We start from the raw sequence: 24882 nt of genomic DNA on the forward strand, positions 1-24882 counted from the left end.
CAAGTATAAACAAGTTTCCATTAAACACCTAAATCCTGGCCTGTCTTACAAAACATACATGCATGTGTGTGTAACAAACATCAAATGACCTGCATCTGTGTGTTAGTGCTCTATGTTAATTTCATTTTTTATTTAATTAATTATAATGAAAAATGCAAAGGTGTGGTCATTTTGAAAGACACTGATTACAAAGTCAAATGTTGCCACCTAGTTCAATAAATGGCAGTTTAGATAGAAATTCTATGCTTGGCTAGGAGCTTCCCCTCCACTAGAAGCCTAGAAGTTTCTTCAGTAGAAAGTCAGTTCTACTCCCATCTTTCATTCTACTCCCATCTTTCATTTTTGTTTACCTGAAAAAGATGGTGGCACTTAAGTAGCTTTGAGCTTGTGCATGTTTTCCCTGCCTGAGATCATCTGCTACTTGCTTCGGCAACATACCTATTGTAGAAAGTAGAGCACTGTTACTCTTTTGACATGGATAAAAAAATACAAGAAATAGAACATTTTTGCTTACAGGTATAAAACCAATGTGCATAAATATGAAATATTCTGAAGGCTAAGCATTCTTTTCATTAGGATCTGCTCTGCTATAATGTCAGACTTCATAATAAATCTCACTGATAAAAAGTCCACATTTTTCAGATTACCTGTTACTTTTAGTTAAAAAATCTGATACCTGTACACTTCATGTTAAAGTTAGTCTAATCGTGTGAACTGGGTTATTGCCAGCTCCTTTACCAACCCCTTTGCTAGTATATTCTTTCTGTGTTGCTTACTGTCTCTTTTCAGATTTTTTCTATCTTCCTCACTTCTGCCTTGCACTTTAACAGCCTTTTCCTTTTTTTCCTCCTGTGTGTTATATTTGCTTCTTTATGCCTTTTTTTCTTTTGAAATTCCAGAAAATACACTGTCATCAAAAGTAACCTCAGTCCAAAAGCAATTTCCCAATATTGACAACTATACAGAAGGAATGCCAAGGAAGCAAGATTAAAGTGAGAGCACTATGGATTTTAGAGTCATAGCTCTCAGTTAAATGCACAGACTTTTAGGCAGAAAATATAAAAAGTACCTAAATATCTTCCCAGGATAAAAGGAATAATTACATTGATTCATTGTAATCTACATGTTCTCTGTTAAATAAGCACCGAGCAGAGGGTTTCTTTGTAATTAGACAGTTAAAATAAAGTTATTATTGAGAAGGATATCCAGTATTTTTGCTAAATAACTTACTATATAACAGACGGTCAGTCTTCTGTTTTTCATGCATTAAATCCTGGGTTCTCTCAGAAACCAGTATTTCCAAATGTTTACTGTATTTCTCCATCTAAATAATACAGAATTTTATAAAATTATTCTTTTACTGAAATAGATTTATAGTTGGATAGAATTTAAGCTTTTGAAAGATTTTGCTTTGAAAACATTTGCATAAGCAAAGGCTCAGGTCTGAGAAAGCTGTTTTTTTCTTAGAAAATTGAACAATCAGGTTTCTCCCTAGGTAAATTTATGATTCTGGATTTGAGATTGTTGTTTACACATAAGAAAGGTAGAAGCCAATTCCAGACTCTTCAAAGTCCATGCAAACAACACAGACACCAAGTTCTAGATATGGGTTTAAATATGTTACCAAAACTGAAGGTATCTAAGTCTCAATCTTTCCACAGAGGTTCACAATGCTTCGATGCCTTTTGCAACCTTTCTCTTTGTGAAGCAACAGGCTGTGAAAGTAGGAATTGCTTTCCTCTGCTGGTAAGCTTAAAATACTCCGCTCAAAATGCAGCTGTAAACATGCTATTATTTGTGGCATGCAGGGAATCTACTCCCAGTACTGTGAGTCCACCATGGAGTCACTGCAAAAGGGGTATATAGTGCATTACAAATCAAACAACATCCAGCTGAAAAAATAAAAGTGTGCAGCCCCAAAGAAGTTGAGAAAGTTAAGAAAAACTGACAGACATGAAATGAGAATGAAAACTGGATCTCAAGGATACAGCTTCAACCAGCCCATCAGAGCTGAGTGATGGACTATGTGTGGAGTGTTTGACTCTCATCAGACAAGGGGTATAGATCAACAAATATAGAGGTGAAAGTTATTACAAATGAGCAAATTGATTACATTGGATTAAATTTACCAGAGTCATCATCATGTCAACAGGGCTGACTTTATTAGGATTCATCTTGTACAACATTTTCTTGACTTGTTCAAATGTGGGCCTTTGAGCTGGATTAATTTTTCTGCACCTTCTTATTAACTGCAGCAGTGAAAGAGAATGAGAAAAGGAGTGTTTTGTCATTCCAAGCACAGGTAGTGATTCTAATAAATACTGCTATTTTCTCAGAGCAAACTCTGCATGTGAAGCCCTATCTGCAGCTGGTGAAAAGTATCAGAGCTATATTGAGTTTTACAAAGTTCTACACATCTGCTAAGTAAATGATCAAAGCTCATCTAAGTGCTACTGCTGGAAAGCATGAATTAGATGTTCACATCCCTTTTGACAAACACTGCTTAAACTCTTGGATTATACTTTAAGACAGTGTTACACTTTCGGAGTTGTGTACTATTTTCAGAGGACTTTTGTGTACCCAAAATACACAAATTGTTAAAAAAAATGCTTAAGAATGTTACCCCCTGACTAAAATCCAATGATGCTTAGCACTTAGCAGCTTAGCAAATGTTTTGTGACTTTCTGGTTGAATTACATAGCTCTTGAGTGGTTGCCACAATCTTGTTCTGACATAATTGTACTGGGAAGGGGTGTACTTTGTTTTATTAGGCAGTTTGAGGCTACCAAGCACATAAACCTTCCACATGAGAATCAAACCAAGCTCCTACTTTGCCTGTTACACATACTTCACTATTTTAAAGTCCTTTTCCAGTATGCTAAATAAATATTACTAATATCAAATATGTACAGATATTGAGTTATTAAATTATATATAATTATTACCTAATAGTAACATGACTGACCATGCAAAAATAATCAATTAATATTAAAAGCATAATTTTTTACACTAACAATTTGTGGGGACAAGTGAAACTCTCAACTTGTCCAATGACTGTTTTTTTTTAATTAAGGTTATTAAAGCATTTAATTGTGCCTTTTTTTGAGATGTAATGAACTTCCAGGTTGCTTACATTCATCAAATGTAGTATTGCCATAAAATTTCTGTGTCATGTCTTAACTTCACATCAATAAAGAATTTCTGTACACAATACTGCATCTACTCACCTCTATGTAATCTGTTGGACATGGGCAAGAATTCTCAGCCTTTCCTGAAATTAATTCTGTCAAAGGTGGGCAACAAGACAGTTCACCTGCATGTAGAACATCATTCTAGAGAAAAAGGGATTACACAATCTTGTAGCAAGTGGTGTGTGTTTTGTAAATATATACCATTGTAAATATATGCTATTGAAAGTATATAACTGTGGTCATTCCTTTTATGACATCTTCCCCACTAGCTTCCATAAAAGATCGGCTTTTTTATGAGAGTACAAAAAAAAAAAAAAAAGAAGAAAGAAAAGTAAAAGAAAATTATTCCAAACTTTGATGCCTGTCTAAAAGCCTTTTCATGGCTAACAGAGTTCAATCTCAGTGTTTATATGAGGTAAATAGCTTTTAAAAAAATTAATAACTGGCAAGATACTGGCAGGTAACTTTTGAGAAACCTCAAGGCCTACACTGATCTATTATTACAAACTTTTAGAAAATAAGAATAGCAGTCTTAAGTCTTTGATGTTAGAAAATTATGCAGACAGAAAATGGTTACATATCTAGAAAATCTGATATAAATTTCAAAGTGCATTTTCTTTGTTGGCCATTCAACATCAATAATGAGACATGTTCAAAGACGACATTTTCCTTATGGACAGCAGCTCATTTGCTCTTCTAGAATTTTCTTACCAGAGCAGAACTCACTGAAAGCACCTGTAAAGAACTGGAAAGAAAAGGAAACCTTGCAGAGCCAATCAAAAGGCAATTGTGGAGTTACATGATTGTTGTCATGTACTCCAAAGTTCTGAAGGAAGAGTGGTAGACCAAGAGGAAGCCTTGACTGCATGTTCCATTGGAACTGAACTTGCACCCACAAAATCAAGAGGAAAATATATGCTCAAAAAATAAAACACACTCACTCTTGTTTGTGTCTGCATCAGAAACAGAATCAAAGTTTCCTTACCAGCATAGGGTCGCTTCTTGTGGCAATTTCTAGTAAAATGATGGCATAACTGCAGAATAAAAGGATAGCAATATCTTAATGAAATAATAGTTCATGGCATGAGTCATTGCTTCTTTCAACGATTTCTTATTTTTTTCCCATTTTATGACTGAAAGCCTAGTATCCTAAAAGGAAGGATGGCAACAGTGCTGCTACCTGTTATTATTTTATTTTCAGAGATCTGTTACTTATCATTTTAGAGCAGCCCTCTCCTACAGTTAGCAGTCTCCTCTCACAGTTACCAGTCTCAGAAATGAAATGTTTGAATTTGATGGACAGCAAGGCAATTTTCACTGCAAGAATATGATGGAATCCAGAGGCGATATGGGCAGGAGTTCTCATGATACCCACCAATAAACATACAGAATAAATTTGTGCTGTAATCAAGGGGCAGGAGTAGGTTCATCAGCTGCAGGAATGGTTTCTTTTCAGCACAGATCACTGTTCTGGAAAAACTCCATAAAGTCAGTGATGAGTTAGTGTATTCAGAGTACATCTTTTACAGTAAGCATTTTTGCTCATTCTTTCTGAATTATGTTTTCAGACGCAGGGGTTTTCAGATAAACCGAGTTCAAACACATTGATCAAAGGTGAAGAACAGAAAAAAGGGGTAAAAACTGGGTGTTCAGTCTCAGTGAACTCGCTAAAGATCTTTTAGAACAGTGATTTCTAAGAAGCCAGCTCCTCCTCCAGCAAAAAATCCCCTTAAAGAGAGTTTTGCCCCTTTATCTATTAAACCTTTGTAAAAACTATTTTCCTACATGCATTTCTACTAGAAACCATGTTTTTATGGGGAATATCAGTTTGCAAACTGTTTTATTGCTAATGGTTGCTCTATTCTGTATGGCATTCCAGCTGCATAATGGAATGTGTCTGTCCTTCAGTCCACTTGTGTACAGCACTGGCAAATAAAATAATACATATAAACCATGATGAAATGATGTGGAAATTAACCTGATTATATTTACACATGAGACAGCAAAGCTGAAACAGATTTTCAAGGCAAGTAATTATATGATAGTAACTCAAATAAAGTAGTATTGATTTCATTCAGCTTCAGCAGCACGATTCAGAAAAGTCTTAGCATATTCACATAGTAATTACAAACCAAGAAGAGCCAGTGTAGGAGAAACTAAGACTGAAAAGAGCCTCTCAAGCTCATAAAGTAGCTGCTTTCATGCTCCCATTCTCATTTCCATTTTAGCTTTCCCATCTGACCAACACATTCCCGGGAGAACTTTAAAAGCAAGTGATTGATCTGTAAAAGCACACAAAATTACAAATCCCATTCCTGCAATTTCCACTTTTTTTTTTTTTTTTTATTATTTGGGCCATACCGTCAGGAATATTAATGGAATTTTTTAACAGATAAAAACTGATGATTTCAAGGCTGAGGCATTGCTTCGTGGCCAGTGAGCCCACATTTATGTATCAGGAAAGCTTAGCACCTGCTCTTATAATCAAATAAAAATTGCTAAAATGCAGGTTCTGAAGAGCAGCTCAGTTAGAAAAAACAACTATTCTAATCCTACTAGGTACACATCTAGCTTTCTTAGCTGGCTGCACGTTGGTCTTTCCTTTTTTCTGACTTAATCTCTTAGTGTTTTTTCTTTCTTACTAAGAATGGGTTAGCTGTGGTACAATGTAAGACGACCTGGATTTTGCAGATGCAGGGGCTGACAACAAGATGGATTCAGGAAGCATTCACTGAATCTGTCAAAAGCTTATTACAGTAATCTATGATATGAGAAAATCGGCTCTTAGCACTTATTTGGGTTTTTTTTTTAGGGAATTCCTTGGCAAGAAGGAGGCCAGGTTGCTTGCAGAGTCAAAAAGTGATATAACAGGGGTACTGTGAATCAGGCAAGTGCTAAGTAAACATTTTCTGGAATGAATTTTGGCTGTAGGGCAATGATAAACCACAAAAGTAAAAGACAATCCTAAAAATTACAACTTAGTTGGGGCAGTACTTTTTAAGACCAATCCATGATGAGAAATAAAGATCAACACAGGACAAATGACAGTATCCAGAAATACAAACACAGGGACAAATTGCCTCTAGCTGAGCTGTTTTGAAGGAAATTCTAAGGAAATGTTTAAGCCTATGGATGTAAATACTACTGAGACCTCAAACATTTGCTTATATAGTCTGATAGAATGGATCATATTTAATAATGTTATAGCACATTGATATGCATGCATTTCTTTGCAAGGGAATAATGGGCATTAATCCAGTAAATCTTGTATCTAAAATCATATCTCTATATAATTTTAATGAACCCTAATCGAAAAAATGGTGATAACTAAACAATATTCTCTGTTTCTGCAACTTGTTTTTTTTCAGTAAAAGCCCCAAAACAGTCATTTAGGGCAGTAACTATTTGTTGTGACCTAGTATCATTAAAATTCAGAGCTTTTGATAAAAGGCAATAATAGTTACTCTTCAGTAAATGTTGTTAATAACCAGTGTTAATAACTATGCCTTCCTCTGCTCAGATGTGTTGCCTTATCAAAATTTCATTCACTGATTGAATTTCAGTTCTGCTGGATTGGGAACATGGCAAGAAAAAGGAAAGAGCCACAAAACAGCTTGTATTACTATTATACATTTTCCCCTTTAAACTGCTTTCAGGAAACTACTGGAACTAAGGAGACAAAAGAAGCATCATCGTTATGAAAGAGAATGCACCAAGAACCCTTTTTTTTTCGTTCTTAGAACAGAAAATTCCTGTGAGAAACAAGAAATCTAAAAGATAAAATAAATCAAAGCAAAAAACCCTAGTTCAATGGCTTTTAAATTGGATTATCATTCCCAAAATTCAATTGCAATCCTGCAACTGGTTGGACAGAAGATATACATCACTGGCAAGGCTAAACCTTAAAACCAAATCACCCATTGAAAGGTGATCTCTTATAAAGGCTTTCAAAAGGAAAAGGCTACAGCTATTCACTAGTGCATCCATTTCTTTTTTTCTACATGTATCTTTTTGCTGCAAACCAAACATTGCCACTGTGTGTACACAATAAAATATTGTATTGATACAAGTCACAGAATTGTGGGATGCATATGTGCATTATGACACCCTGGAAAAATGACACTATTAACATGTAAGTTGCTGCCATTTTTGAAAATAACCTACTTTTTCATAAGAAGCAGGAAAAAAATGTTATTAGCTAATAGTGTATCTTTACACCTTTTTTATCCACTCATTCAGAATAACTCATTATGAAGCATCAGACCAACTCTACACTTACGCCATGTCACTGAATTCAGTATTTGGTTATCTACCTTAAAAGAGAAGATCCTGTGATATCTATGCTGTTCTGTGTGCCAGGAACAATCCTTTTTAAAATAGAAACATGTACCTGGAGTGACCACAGAATTACACAGCCTAATTGTGATTAAAGATACTCAACCTGAGATAATATTAAGTGCAACAAACAGGAGAAGGGAACTACCTGTAGACATCTGTCATAGAATTGGGTTCAGAGTTTGAAAGGGAATAGATTTCAGGTGCTGTGTAAATCTTCATCAGATGCTTCTGGTATGAGCTTGACCCCTCAGGAGAATCTTCTTTTCTGTATGACTGCAAACCATAATCTAACATGGAAGAAAATAGGAAGCAAATTATTCAGTGGGTACTTCTCTGAAACATGTGCATTAGTAGACAATAAAAGAACTAGTCTAAATTAATTAATTTTCCCTATTTGAAATACACAATTTACTCTAAAAATAGTGGTGTGTGGTGCTTGTCTGTCTAAACCAATTGCAAATACAGGATCTGACAGCCGACTATTTGGGTGAGACAGCGTGGCAGCAGTGAAGTTGGAAATACAAGTCCCCTTCTGATGAGAAATATTTTATTTTCTCATAAAATTATACTCAGAGAATGGGCTCACTTCAAGTGCAAGAGTTAGCATGTAAATACAAGTTTCTGTTCCTCTCAACCCCCAATCTTTATCTTTGGTGGTAGGTTGCTAGAATAATTACATGTTACAGAGGCTAGAAAAGACTAGACTAGAAAAACTAGAAAAGCAGATGGGGGGGTTTTCTTGCACACCAGTAGCTTCAGAACAGTGGCAGCATAAGTGTGAAACATTTTTGCAGCTATACTTTTAGCCTAACACAGCAGAGGTCCTCAGCATGTAACTCAGCACTGGAGAGGAGAAAAAACCAACTGACTTCAGTTTTACTTCTGATATATACAGCACTCTGCGGGATGCAGATGTCTTGTTCTGTCTCGAGTGACTTCAAATTGAGATGGTACTAGAGATTCATTCTTTATGATGGAGGTCACTGGATTTTTTTTGTACGGGTCCTGTATCACTTGCTTGTAAGGTTTGTTTAATAGTATCATGTCAGTTGGTTAGCTGTACAGTTTAAAAACTCTGTTTCTTGGCTTCTCTTTACCTGTAATTTTACAAACCCATCGATCATCTATCACACAGTTACTGGACTTCAGCCGTCCATGATACATTTTGTGGTGGTGAAGATAGGCCATTCCTTGTGCAATATCAGTAGCAAAAGAAAACCTAAAAGACAAAAATCAATGAGCTAGTATTTCCATTAAGCCTTCACTCAAGAGTTGTTACAAAGCCTACTGTAATTGACAGAAAGCCCCCCTATGTCTGCAACACCCTTCAATTTATGACCTCTTGCCCAATTTTCCAAAACGCTTAAAGTAGGTTGCAGAAGGCTGTTAACTCCCACTCATTTTTTGAGTCCACAGGCTTTTAGCCCCTTTTAAGATTACTCAGTTTCTCAGTTTCTTCTAGTAATTCCTAGTATATTCCAAGAATACAAGTGTATTCTTGAGAGTGCTTTCAAATGTTCATAAAAGAAAAATTCTTCATTAGCTCACTTTATTTTGTAAATATCCATATCACAAAGGAAATTATTTATCCAAGGACTTTATATAAAATTGCTCTCTAAATAAGACATAGTAGAGTTTGTGACATTTAACTTTTCAAAAGCTTTTCATTTTTTCTACCTGAAGCCCCAATTCAAAGGAATGTCTTCATTGAGCAGAACATCACTCAGGCTGCCTTTGGGGCAGTACTCGGTCACGATGGCAACATTTGGAACTTCTATACAACCTCCAATGAATTTGCAGAGATTAGGATGGTCAAGCTCCCTATAAAAATCAACAAAAATCACAGTACACCAGCAATTTTCATTAATGTCCCTCCTGCTTTTTGTAGGGTAACTGGAAAACTAAGAGAGAAAAGTAAATCATGCATAAGGAGATGCCGGTCTGATATATAAGTAAAGACTGAATGAAAAAGGAATATAACCTTATAGTCACATTTAAACAGGTTGTAACCCCTAAAGAACTAGTGTAAAAATGGAGCACCATACAAATTTGATTTCACTTACCTCAGATTTCACTTACCTCACTTGCTTTACTTCCTTACGTATGGATTTGGAAAGTGTGAAGGCCTTCTTCATTATTTTCTTTATGGCCACTGTTCTGCCATCACTGAAACAGAACAATATGCTATTCACAGAATTTCAGATGAACTTCATAAGCCAAATAGACTACAAAATGGACAGGATATTATTTCTACAGTGGGCAGATTCATAGCTGTAGAGATGAGGCACAGAATTTAAGTATGTCCATATGTGGGTGTAAATCTGAATGTGAGTACGTGATAGGTCCCTGTTTCTATGATAAGGGAAGCATTAGTGATTATATTCAAGCATCCTTGATTTGTGGATGACATTTGGGATGTGAGTGCAGCCTGTTGAGGCAGTTGGATGATGCAGTATCAGCAAAGGAAATGTCAGGGCTAATGAAACATATATAGCCACACCCTGCTATCTGTTATTGCTGTCAATCATTTTTGAGATCTGCCAGTGATATTTATCATACCTGTGTTCTCATGGGAGAAGGAATTCTCAGTGATCAAGCAGCTGATTTTGATAGCAAAGAAATTTTCCCTTGAGGAATAAAGAAATACAGTGGAGATACATGCAGGAATTTAAGTGATGCCCACCATATAAATACAGAGTATAGGGTCTGTGGCAAAGCAGATGTAGGTGCTTCAGCAATGACACTAAATGCCTCATTCTTACATCTTTCACTCTTGCTTAATGTGTTTGACTTTGATTCATCTGAGGAAGATGATGAGGAGGAAAATGTCATCATTCAGAAAGAAGCAGCAAAAATACCTACTGTGAAAGATCTATGTGTCTCATCAATGAAGTGATTTTCTAGAGCAGTGACCTATGATAAAAAGGCAGCTGCTACCCCAGCAAATGATCCTAAGGAAGCCCCTGTATCCTGCAAAGCACAGATCCTGCCCTGTGTCTTCAAATGGTAGCTATTACTTCCACCACTGCACATGTTCTGCCCCCACCCCCAAAATGTATTATTACATGAAAATTTGCTTTCTGCATGGCAGGATATGGCTATACTGTTTGACTGTATAGTTATGTGATCTGCACTGTTATAATGTGATCCAGAAGTGAAATGCCCTGTATCTTCAGTCACATCAGCTGGTTTAAGGACAAGCTTTCTTATGTCCTACTGTATAGGATGCTACTCCTCAGCACAAAGAACCTAGCTGTGCTCTGTCTGCATTTTAGAAAGAGGGATGCATAAGAGCCTTGGTTCCAAATACATTTGAAGAGTGAGGGCCATTCATTGACAGATGCAACACACATTACACAGCCACACTCTTTTAACAAATCCTTAAGAGACAAGGAGAAATGACAACGAAAACAGAATCTTGGCATAAAAGACAAAGGCAGTATGTGATGCAAAATTCATGATGATATTAACCTACTGGATTTGGCTTAACAAGAGAAATGCAAGCTAATGCACTATTGCACTACCTACCCACAGTAAAGTTGCAAGAACCAGAAAGAAAGGTTGTCTTGGTTTGGACAGGGTAGAGCAAATTTTCTGTCTTGCAATTTTGCTTTCAGCTAAGTCTTTTGTAAGTAGCTGTATGTGCTGAAATTAACATCAAATTTCTCAGTCATTTTCTGCTTCTGGGACTGATAACACTTGATGTAAACATTCTCACTGGAGAATGGTCTGCAGAACCAAGGCCACTGCTCTTCTCTGTTCTGAGGAACATGCTCTCAAAAGAGAAAAGGAGTAAAGAGGTGACACCTGCAACCCCACTTTAGGGAGGAGCAGGCAAGATTAATGACCAAAATTGACCAAACAGAGTATTCCATCCCATACATGTCATACTTGGTATAAATTTGAGGGATCATGAGGGTCAAAACCCCTTTTTGCCCTCTTCCTTTCACCTTCACCTATCCCTGTTTGCTTTGGCATCCTGGGAGGATTCCATCCATTCATCTGCCTGTGGTCCTGACCCATGTCAGCCTGAATCTGTGTGTTCCTGCCTCCAGCTCCGAACTACTGCTGGCTCCAGGAGTCCATCCTGGACTTTCCCAGGGCTGTCCTGCAGCCTTGGTGGTGACGTGAGCATTACTGGGGGAAAGGGAGGAGGAATGAGGTATCATTTTCCTGCATATTTGTATATATTTAATATTTTTTTCTTTTTATCATTACTATTTCATTAAAGATGTGTAGTTTAGTTTCCAACCCATAAATCTCTCTCCCTTATTCTCTCTCCTTTATTAGGGAGGTGACAGGGACTGATAGAGAGCATCTGGCATTCAGTTAATTGTCGGCCCAGCATTGAACAATGACAAAGGTGAAATGGTAGTATAGTATGAACTGCATTAACTTAGTAATATATTGACTTACTATCTTCCCGTGTGGGTGAAATACTCTTTCCCAGACATGTTAGCAGCTGCTGTGCAGGAGCTCAGAGCAGAAATACAGCTGATGTTGGAGTCACTGGATGCTGGGAGAGCACTCATCATGCTTCCTGTTGCTGTCCGTACTGTGTGATCTAAATGGGATATGGGATAAGAAAAGGCACCTCAAGATACTTCCTATTGCCAAGGCAGAGACTTCTGAGTCAGAAAAATACAAGGAGTTCTCCAAATCTTTTCATCTCAGCTAATATTGTTAACACTTGAGATAACAAGCAATTGCTTACAATGTGACTGCAGCATAAAGAATAAAAAAGTTTCTGACTCATTGCCAGAGAGATTGTTCCTACCAGCCCTCAGGATCTGATACAAGTTTAATTTCTCTGCTCTTGGGATGATTAACCCTTGCTGCTACTTAGATGCTGAGGACAGAACCCAGGGAAGCAGAGCAAGCCCTGTGCCATATTTTAACAAGTCTATTTAGAGTTCCTCAAAGTCTGTAAAGTTCAAGGATGGGGGAAGTGATTCTGAACCAGAGGGAAGTCAGAAGAGAGCAACAATACAGATAAAAAAAAAAATCCAGCAGTGATCTCAACATATGTTTCTTAGCCTCAAGTTAATTTCAAATTAATTCTAAATGTGTTCTAATTTCCCTTAATTTTTTTTTTTTTTTTGTTTCTCTTGCTATGTAATGTTTATGATCTCTTCTAATTCACTATCAGCTGAAAATTTGCTCATATTCCTTTTTGCCGTATTGAAAGACACTTTTCCTTGGGTGTTTCCTTTCTGCTTTCAAAAATCTTGACTGAAATTATTGTTTGGTTTATATACCCAAATTAATTTCTAAGCAAACATCTGTGCTTTTCAGCAAGGAGGATATTGTATCAAAACTACATGGGAATTAATATTCAGACGCAAAGCTGAACACATCTCTACCATATATAAGCACAAAAATGTCCTGGTACTTCTAATAGAAACATAATGGCATAACACAGATAAAGCAGGGAACTTTCTAGCAGTTCCTCACAGAGACAGAACATGAGACTCTCCATCAGCACAGACTTAACAGCTTCACCAGATTTCTACACATTTACCCTTTCTGAGGATCTAGGCATTGCATTGCCTCTGAACACTAAAACAATTAGCAACAAGTAAAACAATCTATAACTATTTTAACTGCAGTAAAGTAATGCATATAATAATATCTGATTTTATTCTTAACATTTTTAATTAGAAGCAATTAAATAAAATTTTATACCCAGATGGTTAAATGAAAAAAAATCCTCTAGCCACAATGAATTACTTTTTACAGCAAGTCTGTCACAGACAACACACACTGAGAGAAATTAAGATCTCACTATATCCCTCATTATATTTGTGCAAATCTGACGCAATTTAACGAAATCAGTTACATACATCCTCTGAAGCAACCGTAATTTATTTTGTCCAAGTCCAGAAGTTATCTGTTCATTTTGGGATGTTTGCCTTTTTTAATTGACGAATAATCATCAACAAAAAACAAAGAAGTTATTTAAAACTGCTTTGAAATCCAAAATATTAATAAGCAAAAAATATTAGTGATCAGCTTACAGAGGTGACAGGGATGAAACCGTGGATATGTTTTTCATCTTTTATAAGACTCTAAAATTATGAAGATAATATACTTACTATTGAAATTATGTATTAATATCATTAGGAAAATTATCATAGTACCAAAATCCTAAGTTACGAACCTTGTTTGATGAGGGTGAAGTCTATAATCCAGCTTTCATCCCAAAACATCTTCTGTTTCTGATATAGTAAGCACTACAAAAATAAGTCAAAGTAATTCCCATATAGCTTGGCTGAGTTTGAAGGAATGAAACTTCTTTTTTTTTTTTCAAATATTAAAGTTTATAAGTATCCAAACAAAATATTATATTTAGCATACAACATACATCTTATGAGTCATACTAGAACCAAGACTATTAATAACAGATTTAGAAAAAAGCTGCATCTAATAAATTTAAAACCATACATTTTAGTCTAAATTCTAATTACGTGTCTTATTGTGGATTGGCTACAAAGTCTTCAGTATTTTCAGTATTTCTTACCCACTACATTTACATCTCAGACTGGACATCATCCATCTCATGTCATGGTAATGTTCTGTGCTAAGTGCATGACAAAAACACACTATATCCCATCCCCAAGATAAGGAGCAGTATGTTTCATATTCAATAACTGAGTTAACCCCTTTCCCACAAATGAGGTCATATAATGTAAAACCCTCTAGCATAAAGAGCATGAGGCAGGGACTCTACCTTATAAAGAAGACATTGATCTAATAGCTTATTTTCTGTAGAGCTGACATGCAAAACTAACACAGAACATGTAAACACACTTGTGTTAAAAAGAGGGGCAGCAGATTAAACTGTACTGTGATCAATGCCGAAGTAAAACCAAAGCATCATTTTACCATCATTATACTATATTCTATAGCGTGGAATTTAATATTAGGAATTAAACATTCACTGAAACAGGTAACAGAAACACAGATGATATGCAAGGAACATGGTGTAGAGATTGTGGTGATATTTTGGTACAAATTTATGACAAGTTTAGAGCTCACTGAATAAAAATTAATTTATTTCAAAATAGAAATTGAGAAAACATCTGCATTTGATCTTGAAAAGGTGTGACTGAACAAAGACATATCAGCTGTAAGTGACCAACTAGACTTGCTGTAGACACTGATACCAAAGAACTCCTCCTTCACTTGAATTGTTAAAGAAGGCATTAGTTTCCCAGATGATTCTTTTAACATTTTAGTAGTTATTGAATTGGACAGAAATTATCTTTCCTATGTTGTTCATCTAAATAGAACACAAAAAAAGAAAATGCTATTGCAGAAACAGGAAAGAGTAAGTATACAGAAATGCAAGAAGAAAAAAAACCCCTCAAAATTTATAGAAAAAGTAGGAGAAATAATAGTTAATTTTTTCTACAAGACCTCTAGATAAACCTATGCAAGGCCAAGAAATTCCAATGCTGTTTCTAAAAAGCCAGTCACTGGCTTTTTAAAATTTTTTTGTTTAAAATTGAACTTTCTGCTTGCCCAGTTACACATTTCTATGAGATTATTTGGCTTTACAGGACAGTCACTATAAATACATTGTCACAACACCCCGGTGGATTATGAATGCTGTTTTCAAGGGTGCTTCCATTCCTAACTCCCAAAGTCACACAGAGAGGCACAGAGTAGAGAAAAAAGAACTAATTGTGATTTAGGCCTCCTGTAGTACCTTACTCAGTGCAAATCATCCTTCTCGCACTCATTCTCCCTCAGTAAACTTGCTCACCTCAGATGCTTACTGCAATTGCAGTAGAAGATGGGAAGAGAAGGAGCACCTGAGGAGCCTAAGAATCTACAGGCCAAACCCCAAATAAATTTTATTGACCTACATAGCATATCAATATAATGAATCTACAGGTCGTATTGACCTGCTAAATCCTTATTATGAAATTTAGAAATGTTTTTTTTCAAGTTGCACACACGAGGAATGTACATCTTTCCCAGAAGCACTGTGAAACAGTAATCCATAATAGCATGCTATCTTCTATTTATACAGTTTCATTCAAAAGTATCCAAAACTACTTCTTCCATATTCGGTCTGTCCTCATTCTCTTTTGTTTTTCCTTCGTGAGTCTGCTATAACTTATATGCAAAATTAATCCCTTTGAACTGAACCCAAGTGGCCACACTGAGAAAATTAGTATTAAAAAAAACCCCAAACATCTCAAACCAAGTGAAAACCAGAATGAAACAAAACAGAAAAATACACCTTCATCCTTTACCATGATATAACCACTTCTGTTACATTCCTCTTCACTCCTTTCTCTTACAGGCTGAAAATCTGCCCAGGGGCAATGAGGCTTTCCCCAGTAAAGAACCCAAAAAGGTTGTGTATCTTTCTTATGCTTTCTTCCATAGCAGACAGGTTCTGGATGCAAAAGAAAATCTATCCCTCTGTTAACAGAGATCCTCACTATAACCAAACCATGGAAGCACAAGAAAGGAAACAGAAGGGAAAGAATACTTACAATGATGGTCAAAATGAAGCAAGTGAAAACTAAGCATAGTGGCAAGGCAATTGCTATCCTAGCCTCTCTCGAGAGTGGACATTCCCCACAATCAGCTGGACAGATAGAGCAGCCTTCTTCCTCACAAAACCCATCTCCACAGACTAATTAGAGAAATAAAACATATCAGAATATTTCAAGGACATTTTATCCATTCAAGAGATGGTATTCAGATTTAAATACATGATTCTTGAGCCATGAAGCCCCAGAGTACTTCAAATAAACTCCAAAGAACTGAGATAGCATCCCAACAGCTGAAAGAATTATATGAATTCTTAAGTGATACAGAATCTCTTTGATCCTTTGTAATAACATTAAAATCTTTGACACATTTTGTCCATAAATGACTTCATCATCACTCTTTCTCATTGTCCACTTGCTTTTCCTGTTCTCAAGGCAGGCATTGCCTTTTGTATTTTTTGTACTTAATACAGCCCTTGAGATCCCCAGATTCCAGTGACCCTTTCTCAGCAGCAGCAGAATACACTTGGTACTGCAGAATGAAACCTTGTACATTATACTTCGGTTTTCTTTTTCTCCAAGATCTTAGGAAAATTATCAGCAGTACCAGGTGTGATTGAAACTAAAAGCCTTAAAGGACACAATTTTCTCAAATGTCCTGAATAGTTTTTTTCCATTTTATTATTGCAACTAAAGTATTATGAATCAGCTTAGTATCATGTGGTACTTCTGCCTTCTGAGAGGAGGTGAAGGTATTATGCTGTGACTATTTATTATTCTGTGACTAATACACTTTTTTAAAAAGTTTCAACAACACAAAATTCACTGTTCAATAATAATTCTATCTCAGTGCATTTGATTCCAGTGCAATACCAGCATAAGCACATAAATCACTCTGCCTCGGGTAGAGCTGCATTTTCAAAATGTCTTTTCAGATAAATTGTAACTTTCCTGGAAAACTCAGCAGCAACTGTCTTAAAAAGAATATTGAATTCTATAGCTAAATACTTCCATCCACATATCCACACTGGGGTTGCTTTGGCTTTGGTTCTTTTTTTTTTTTTTTTAGAGTAGTTAACAAAAGTACTGTGATGACTATTTCACCTGGTATTTTTCTTCAGGTTGTGTGTTTTATTTATTAAATAAAGTGCACATTTTAAAATTTACATTGCTAACAGAATTGCTACTGTTGTTACTGTTTCCCTGCATTTGGCTATACCAAAATGAATGAAAGACTGATGCCTTTGGGAGCAATTGAATTTTAATGTGAACAAGGGAGCCAAGACGCATTTCTCTCTTTCCAACTGCTTAAGGCTAGTCTGCTGACCTTCAGATAAAGAGTGTTCAGATCCTGATAACATACCAGCTGGAAGAGTATTTTCACATCCCCACCAACTGCAGACAAGCCTTGTAATACTTAAAGCTATTAGTCACGGTATTTGACTTTATTTATTTGACAAGGGTGGCTTCCTACTGTTCTAGACTGACATAGAGGTTTCATAAGGGTTTTACAGAGGTTCAGTGTTATGTAAAGAAGAATTTTAAGAAGGCTTTTGTGTATTTTCCATGGTAAGAGGGGTTAGAAGGCCTTTTGCTTTTGGCAACCATGCATGAATGACAAATCATTAAGAACTGCAATTAATAAGCAATTCCCTCACATCTTCATACCATACCTACTGCAGGAAGGACCGTGGTTTTTGCTTCCAGAGCAACTTGCATCCTCCCAACTCTGATGTGTGCGATGAGAGAAGTCACACCCAAGTGAACCAAAACAACCTGACAAAAAAGTGAACAAATCATCAAAACTCCACTTGCATACAGTATTATAAAAACAACAGCCCAGTTGTGGTAACTTGCAAAATACTGTGTGTGTTCTTTCAGAATCAGGAAGGACAGGTGTCCTTCACTGGAGAGATAAACAGAAGCAGGAGGGACAACTTCTGTGGAAAAGACAGGTCTGATTTCTCCTTCTGGTGTGTATTCTTTTCTTCAAGCAGAGCTACCAACCTATGCATTCTGATATTTTCTTCCCTATTACTTCTGCTGGGCTGAAAGGACCATATTAACCTGCAACACAGTCCAGTCACAGGTGCAATATATATACTGTTGGTGTAGGCCTTAAATGGACAGATCAGGCTATTTTCTTCCCTCCCACTCCCATTACTCCTGATGACTACCATAGTACTATGAAAAGCTGTTACTTCCAAGTCAAGACAGTTGGGAACTGTCATTACTCAGCCATATGCATCACTTACATTAACACTGACAGATAAATGAGATGGGAAACACACACATGAACTGGCACTAAACTACTATCAAGTAAGGTCTGAAAAGAGCAAACCAGGTAGAATCCTGTATGCAATTAATATACCTTACCTTTGCAGTCCAGTTTTTTTGGCTCATTTTGCCAGCTGTAGACAAAGTGTGAGTAAATATCTGGCCATCATCTGGGATCCATGGACCACATATTCCTCCTCTACCCTTTATCAGACATATTGGTTATGTCAGTAAATCATGACACAATGAAAACATCATCCTCATAGCTCATCCTCTTTAACTTTTGTAAAATAACATGTGTTCTCTAACAGAAAATAATATAATATTTTAGAACCAATCTACTAAAATTCCAAAGCATAAGCAACACCAATCCGTGATAAATTAAAAGACACGAAAAGCATGAGAGCTTTTTTTTTTTTCACCAGCCTATGCATCCAGTGCAAAAAATTCTAAAACTGACAGATATCCCCACAGTAGGTTTAGTGAACTACAGATTTGGTCTCATCCAGTAGCAAGAAGAGAGCATATGATGATGCACCACAATACTAACCATAAATGCCAAAGGACAGGAGTGAATGTTGGCATGGTAGACACAGCAATTCTCCCCATTTGCATCTTTCCAGCTGGCAGGGCATTCATGATCCTCACAGAATTCCTTTGCAGCAGTAGCATTGCTAGCCAAGCAACAGAGAGAGAGAGAAAAAAACTTTTATATTAACCCCTCATTCCCCAAAACTGCAAAAAGCACAGGAGCCCGTTCTTTATTCTGCACTGAAAAATTAGCAGTGAAAGCATACATAATGAGATAAAAACACTGTTACACCATTTCATTTCTTTTGTTTTCCTTCTGGTTGAAGCACTCCTAGAGCAACAAAGACTGCTGTCAGCTGGACCACTGACTACTGCCATGTGGTAGGGACTTCTGGCATATCATATGCCACAAGCAGGTACCAACCTCTGCTTCTCTCTCCATTCTAGCTTCATGGCCAGACATGGCATTGCTGTCTCTGGCACAGAATATACCATTTCTTTCACTATCAGACATGTGTCACTGGCTATTTACATTCTCAGTGTTTTCATTTGTAAAGCGTCATCTATGCCTGTGATTCATACATATTATTCAGGTCTCTGCTCCACAACCCAAACAGCCAAGGAAAAGAACCATACTGGATAAAAATATCAGATATAATTTACCAAACCAAAAAACTTGGAGCAAGAAGTGGACTTCAAGAATAAATTGTTCTGCAAAAAAAAAAAAAAAAAAGGTGGGCCTGTTGCAAAGTCATCCCTGAAAAACAGATAGAGTTACCTGGAAATGTGTGATGCAGCACTTTTCCCACTCTTTCCTCAATTACACTTTCAGCCGGTTATCATCCTAATAAATTTTGTTCTAAAATAAAACAATTTTCCAGGAACACTGTTTACTCAGTAAATACAGCTATACCTAGTTGTAGGGTCTAGTTTAAATGTTATACACCTTTGATGGATCTCTATAAAGCCATGCCAGAACACCAGGGTTTATTCATCGGTTTGTTTTTAATGAAATAAGAACTAGCCAGGAATTACTAGATTTAAGACAGAAGACTGTGTTATAAGAAATAAACACAAACACGGGGCATTGTGTTTACATTGATTGTATTCATGGACAGATTTACAAAGGTGCATACATACTTGAAACCTCAGATAATCCAAATTTTTTAGTTTCCAAGACATCTAAGCAGATAAACTATTGAAATACTGGCCTTTGAAGCCATTCTGGGAGTAAAAAAAAAATACTTATACAAGTTGGTGCCTAATTCTGTCACTTATTTATCTTTATGGTTCCTTTTTAAATTTACTCTCTATTCGGTTGTGTTGTTTTTTTTTTTAAATTCAATATATTCATCATGACTTCATCTGATTATGCTGACACACACTGACTTGCTATCCTCAGCCATATTTGAGTCAGCCAGTGAAAACTTAAGAGTAACCCAGATATTCTTCTAGATACGAGGTATAAATTTGATGCCTTTGAAAAACTGCAGCATAGATTTATGTCTTTTTAAATATTTTCCATATGTGCCCCTGAATTGAAGCATAAATTTTTGGTCAGATTTAAATCCCACAGAAATTTTTAAAAGTTCATCACTGAATTTAGTGAATTCAGGTTTGAGCCATCTTCTTTTCCATATCAACATTGTGCACTTCAAACACAGTTATTATTAAAATGTGTATAAGACAATTGTTTTGGTACTTATGCTTAAACTTCAGTTGTAAATTCCCTGTGTAGAGAAGGCAAGAAGAGATGTTCAGAGTTGCACAGAAACAGTAATGTAGGTACAGGCTGATGTGGCCTATCTTTGATTATGTGAGCAAGTATGCCATGATGAATTATTTGAGAGCAAAAACATATCAGGGCAAAAAGAGCTGTAAGAGATCTCAAGAGATGCAAGGAATTAGCAAGGAGTCCCAGATTAGATATTCCTGTTATAGGTATATTATGTTACTGAAAATGTACATCCAGAAAACCCATAAACTCATGACCATGAAACTCTTTTTGTAGGAGATAATACCTGTGAGAAAGGATTCCATTTTGCACGGCATACTGATAAAAGTTGTCTGAAGCAAAGACTGTATAAGTCACATTGAAGAATTCCCCACTCACAGCCTTTTCTGGAGGCCTTTGCACCCATGCCATCTCCAGGCCTAGAAACAACAGAATCATGGGCCAGTATATTTGCTGTAGTTTGGTACTTTACAGATACACACACATGTAAAACATTCTCTAGTGATTTTCATGTATTGTTTCTATTGCTTTATATAAGCCCCAAACTGTCATCCATTTTAGTGGCTATACAGGTAAACACAAATACACATTAATTGAATAATTCTCATACTCACTGAGAAAAGATCAAGCAATTGCAGAAATATGACAAATATGGTGATCTTTTCTAAAGCAATTTTACACCTAGTATAATGCAGTGCTGCTTGTCCTGATACATTTGTTTTCCTCTTTGATCAGGCAATAAACATTCCTTTTCATTTTTATCTGCTTCCACTGAGGCTCAATGCATTATGGAAGAAGAATAGAAAACTTCAGCATGCATGGAATTTAGTCAAAACATGTATCCTCATGAGACATAAATTATACATGCAGTAATTATATATTTAAGAAAGCGTTCTCATTTTATAAAACCATATTACATATATAATAGAGGACAGTGGAAGGAGTGCTGTTCAGATACCTGTCATTTTCCATTTCTTCACTCTTAATATCCCACTCATATCTCCTGCCCCTGGAACACAATATTACCTGCTCTGATAATTAAACAACACTACCAAAATTGTACGTCTTTCTGTTTTGCTGGATAAAGGTATTAATTCTCATTACATTAAAATTATTTACATCATGCAAGTGTGTAGCTCTCCATTTGTCACAAAATTTTAAATCCCTTCTGCAGAGGATGGGTAAATCTCTCCTTCAATATATTCATGTTTTGGTTTGGTTTGGTTTTTTGTTGTTGTTTTTCAATTATAAACTCTTATTCTTACTCCAGAGTTGTTTTAGAAGTTATGTTCTTCACTTGCATTGTTAGAAAAGCTGCTTCTTTTGAACATAAACATAATTGCCATTCAGATATATAGAAGCAAATTGTAAAATAACCTCTTGATTTCAGATCTCCATTGAAAAGCATACACTCATTATAAATTCTAACACTATGAAAGTATAACACAAAGATTTAGGAAAATGCTATTGTGATTTGAACTAAAAGGTAAGAGAGAGCTGAGCTTCAGAGAGCTCAGCTTCAGAGACTGCGTGAGAAGGAAGGAAAAATGTCAGCATAAATTTCTGCTAAATTACTTTCTACTTCCATTTAAAGGTCTCAGAAAGATAAACAAAACTTTTCTTTCTACACTAGGTACTCCTACATCTGAACACTTTGAAGACTTTGTGTTAAGTCCAAAAGCAATAAGGCTACAGTGTATGCCTCTTGCTTTGCTTTTAGCAAGGCTTAGATGACAAGGAAGAACCACAGAGAAAGGCAGGATAGAGCTTGGAGTTAATTCTAAAACTGATTATAAAGGTTATATTTTAATTAAGAAACCTTCTCATAATAGTTTCCCTTGTGGTCAGTTCACACTTTGATTTTTAGTAAAAGTAGCTTTAAAAAAGTCATCTGTTCTGGTAAATAGTTGTTTCAATGTTAAAGCATTAGTAAATTCACATAGGGATTATCAATAACCTGTATACTCATATAATCAGTCTTACTCATCAATAACATGTATAGCCTTCAAATGTTATTGTTCCAATGGAACTTTTTAGAAAATGTTCAGCTGTACTGTGGAGCTCAGTATATGCCTCAACAATATGTATTTCCTGCACTGTTTCATCAGTATTAGTTTCCTAGGGGTTCCTGGTTTTGCTTTGGGTTTTGTTTTTTTTTTGTTTGCTTGGTTGGCTGTTTGGGTTTTTCCTAAAAACACGATTGAAACACACTGCCTCTAGTCTTACCTTTTACAACATAAATAAAAGTGCTCCTTTTCATCACTTATTTACCAGTTACAGAGTCACAAAATCATAGTTGAAATTGGAAGGCACCATTGGAAATCATTTGCTCCAAACCTGTGTTGCTTTGTCAAGGCAGGGTCACCTAAAGCAGGATGCTTTAGATTTTGTCTGCTTGGCATTTGAAAATCTACAAGGATGTAGAAACCACGACATTTTTGGGAAACCTGTCCTACTGCTTCATCACCCTTATAGTATGAAAGATTTTTCTTAAATTTAAATCAAACTATTTCAGTTGCTCTTTAAATATTTTTCAATGTCAAAAAAATCAATTTTCCAACATAAAAATACTATATTTTTTACTATCTCAGCATAAAAATTAATTTCTGAAACTGACTGGAATAAGTGATGAAAGACCTTGTATTTTTTAAGTACTCGGAGAGCACAGTTTCTAGCAAGGTGAAAAAGCATGACATGTAGAATCAACAATTTTTCTTACTGATTGATGGTTTTAAACACAGTCACTTTTGAACTGATAACAGAATTTCAACAATGATCCAGTAGAAATGTTTGAAATACAGAACTGCCTGGCTCATTTGTTTGGATTAAGCTAGATTTGGCTTTTTAATGAGAAATAAAATGTTTTCAGTTTTTTTCTGAGGGAAGTGATTCAGCTGTTGATATTACTTTTTCTTTTGGAACCAATTAATACTGATCAAATAATTGCTCTGAAATATCCTTTGGTTGTTTTCTTTCACTTACTCCTCTAGAAAGAGATGTTGTCGCTGCTCAGAAGCTGTGTATTATTCTGAGTACTTCAAATTCGGGGTTTCAACTATTTGCCAAGCAAGAGATGATTTTTCTGCACATCTCTAAGATTCACTTACCTCCACAGTCCAGCATGTTATATTCATCTGGTTTTTCCAGAGGCCAGCAATCATAGTCTTTGTTATCTAAATCATGCCACCCTTCCACTAATACAGCCTGTCAGGAAAAAAAGCAAATGAGCAGACTCCAAATGAAAGACGTTACAGGAACACAGAAAGAAGGAATTCCACCTCCAAAGTTTATTTTTCTTCTAAAGAAATCAAACCAAATGCAGAAACACAGCCTGGCATTTTGTGCTCTTTCCAACTTCTGGAGCAAAAAATTTGGACAGGTTCCTTGGGGTATATAAACTTGATCAGTATATTATTTTGATCAATCCAGAAATTAGCAATGAAACAATGAGAGGACTTAATCCTCTAATTTTTATCTTGTAGGAGATTTTCTCTACAAAGAGCTGATGATTCTAGAAACGTACGCAGAGAGACATTTGATTTAAAGAGGTTTTTTGTTTGCTTGTAAAATACCACCCAACTCTGCTCCAGACTGCTCTATTTCTTTTAATCTTTTACATGTATACTCTTAGAATTAGTAATTTTTTGTTGTATCTTTAATAACTATACAGCTGTTAACTAAATAAATGTTAAAATAGATAATTATAAAAATACTAAGATTGTGTAAGACTTACAGGTAGAATATAGAATCATAATAGCATATAGATAGAATGGCAACAGGAGCAGAATATACCTATATAAATAGAGACTATACTATAAAAGATAAAATCATCTTTTATTAAGATATACCCCATGGTATATATGAACATAACATAGCATGTTATGATAATCCACCCTGGTCTTATTCCAATTTTAGTAAAAGAAAATAGTTTCCATTTATAAAAACTGTTATTATTTTTCTTTGTATTACTGGAATACAATTAGTTATACAATTACTTACCACAGTGTTCATGGAATAAAATAGAATTATACACCTGACTTTTCCAGTATATCCTTTTATTACTCATTTCCTACATTACTGAAATAACATCCAACTGCCTGGTATACACATATGTCTCACTGCTGTAAGCTATATACAATTCTTTCTGTATGTGCAAACCACAGGGTTAAGTTCTGATTAGCAAATCTATAAAGTTTACCTACCAATAAATTGAGGAGGCTTCTGAGCCCTAAGGTTTTAACAGCTTTCATGCTCCCTAACATGCACCCAGCTCTCCAAGTGTCTGGGTTGCTTCTGATGT

At 35.8% G+C, this 24882-nt stretch overlaps 1 protein-coding gene across 1 annotated transcript in view; it reads right to left on the reverse strand.

Annotated features, from left to right (window-relative positions):
- Positions 1-23783, reverse strand: part of LOC139789913 (atrial natriuretic peptide receptor 1-like) — a 30264-nt gene extending 6481 nt beyond the window's left edge. Inside the window, exons 1-17 of the mRNA XM_071731048.1 lie at positions 23690-23783; positions 20869-21001; positions 18867-18990; positions 18416-18520; positions 17713-17815; positions 16040-16182; positions 13690-13762; positions 11946-12093; positions 9609-9695; positions 9207-9350; positions 8627-8748; positions 7675-7816; positions 4177-4225; positions 3228-3332; positions 2130-2249; positions 1231-1324; positions 351-438 (exon numbers count right to left, since the gene is read on the reverse strand). Coding sequence (XP_071587149.1) covers positions 351-438; positions 1231-1324; positions 2130-2249; positions 3228-3332; positions 4177-4225; positions 7675-7816; positions 8627-8748; positions 9207-9350; positions 9609-9695; positions 11946-12093; positions 13690-13762; positions 16040-16182; positions 17713-17815; positions 18416-18520; positions 18867-18990; positions 20869-21001; positions 23690-23705 — 1796 coding nt within the window. The 5' untranslated portion in view covers positions 23706-23783. The remainder of the gene's footprint in view (positions 1-350; positions 439-1230; positions 1325-2129; positions 2250-3227; positions 3333-4176; positions 4226-7674; positions 7817-8626; positions 8749-9206; positions 9351-9608; positions 9696-11945; positions 12094-13689; positions 13763-16039; positions 16183-17712; positions 17816-18415; positions 18521-18866; positions 18991-20868; positions 21002-23689) is intronic.
- Between the last annotated feature and the right edge of the window lie 1099 nt (positions 23784-24882).

This window comes from Heliangelus exortis, chromosome Z (assembly GCF_036169615.1).
Source record: "Heliangelus exortis chromosome Z, bHelExo1.hap1, whole genome shotgun sequence".
In the NCBI taxonomy this organism is placed as follows: Eukaryota; Metazoa; Chordata; class Aves; order Apodiformes; family Trochilidae; genus Heliangelus; species Heliangelus exortis.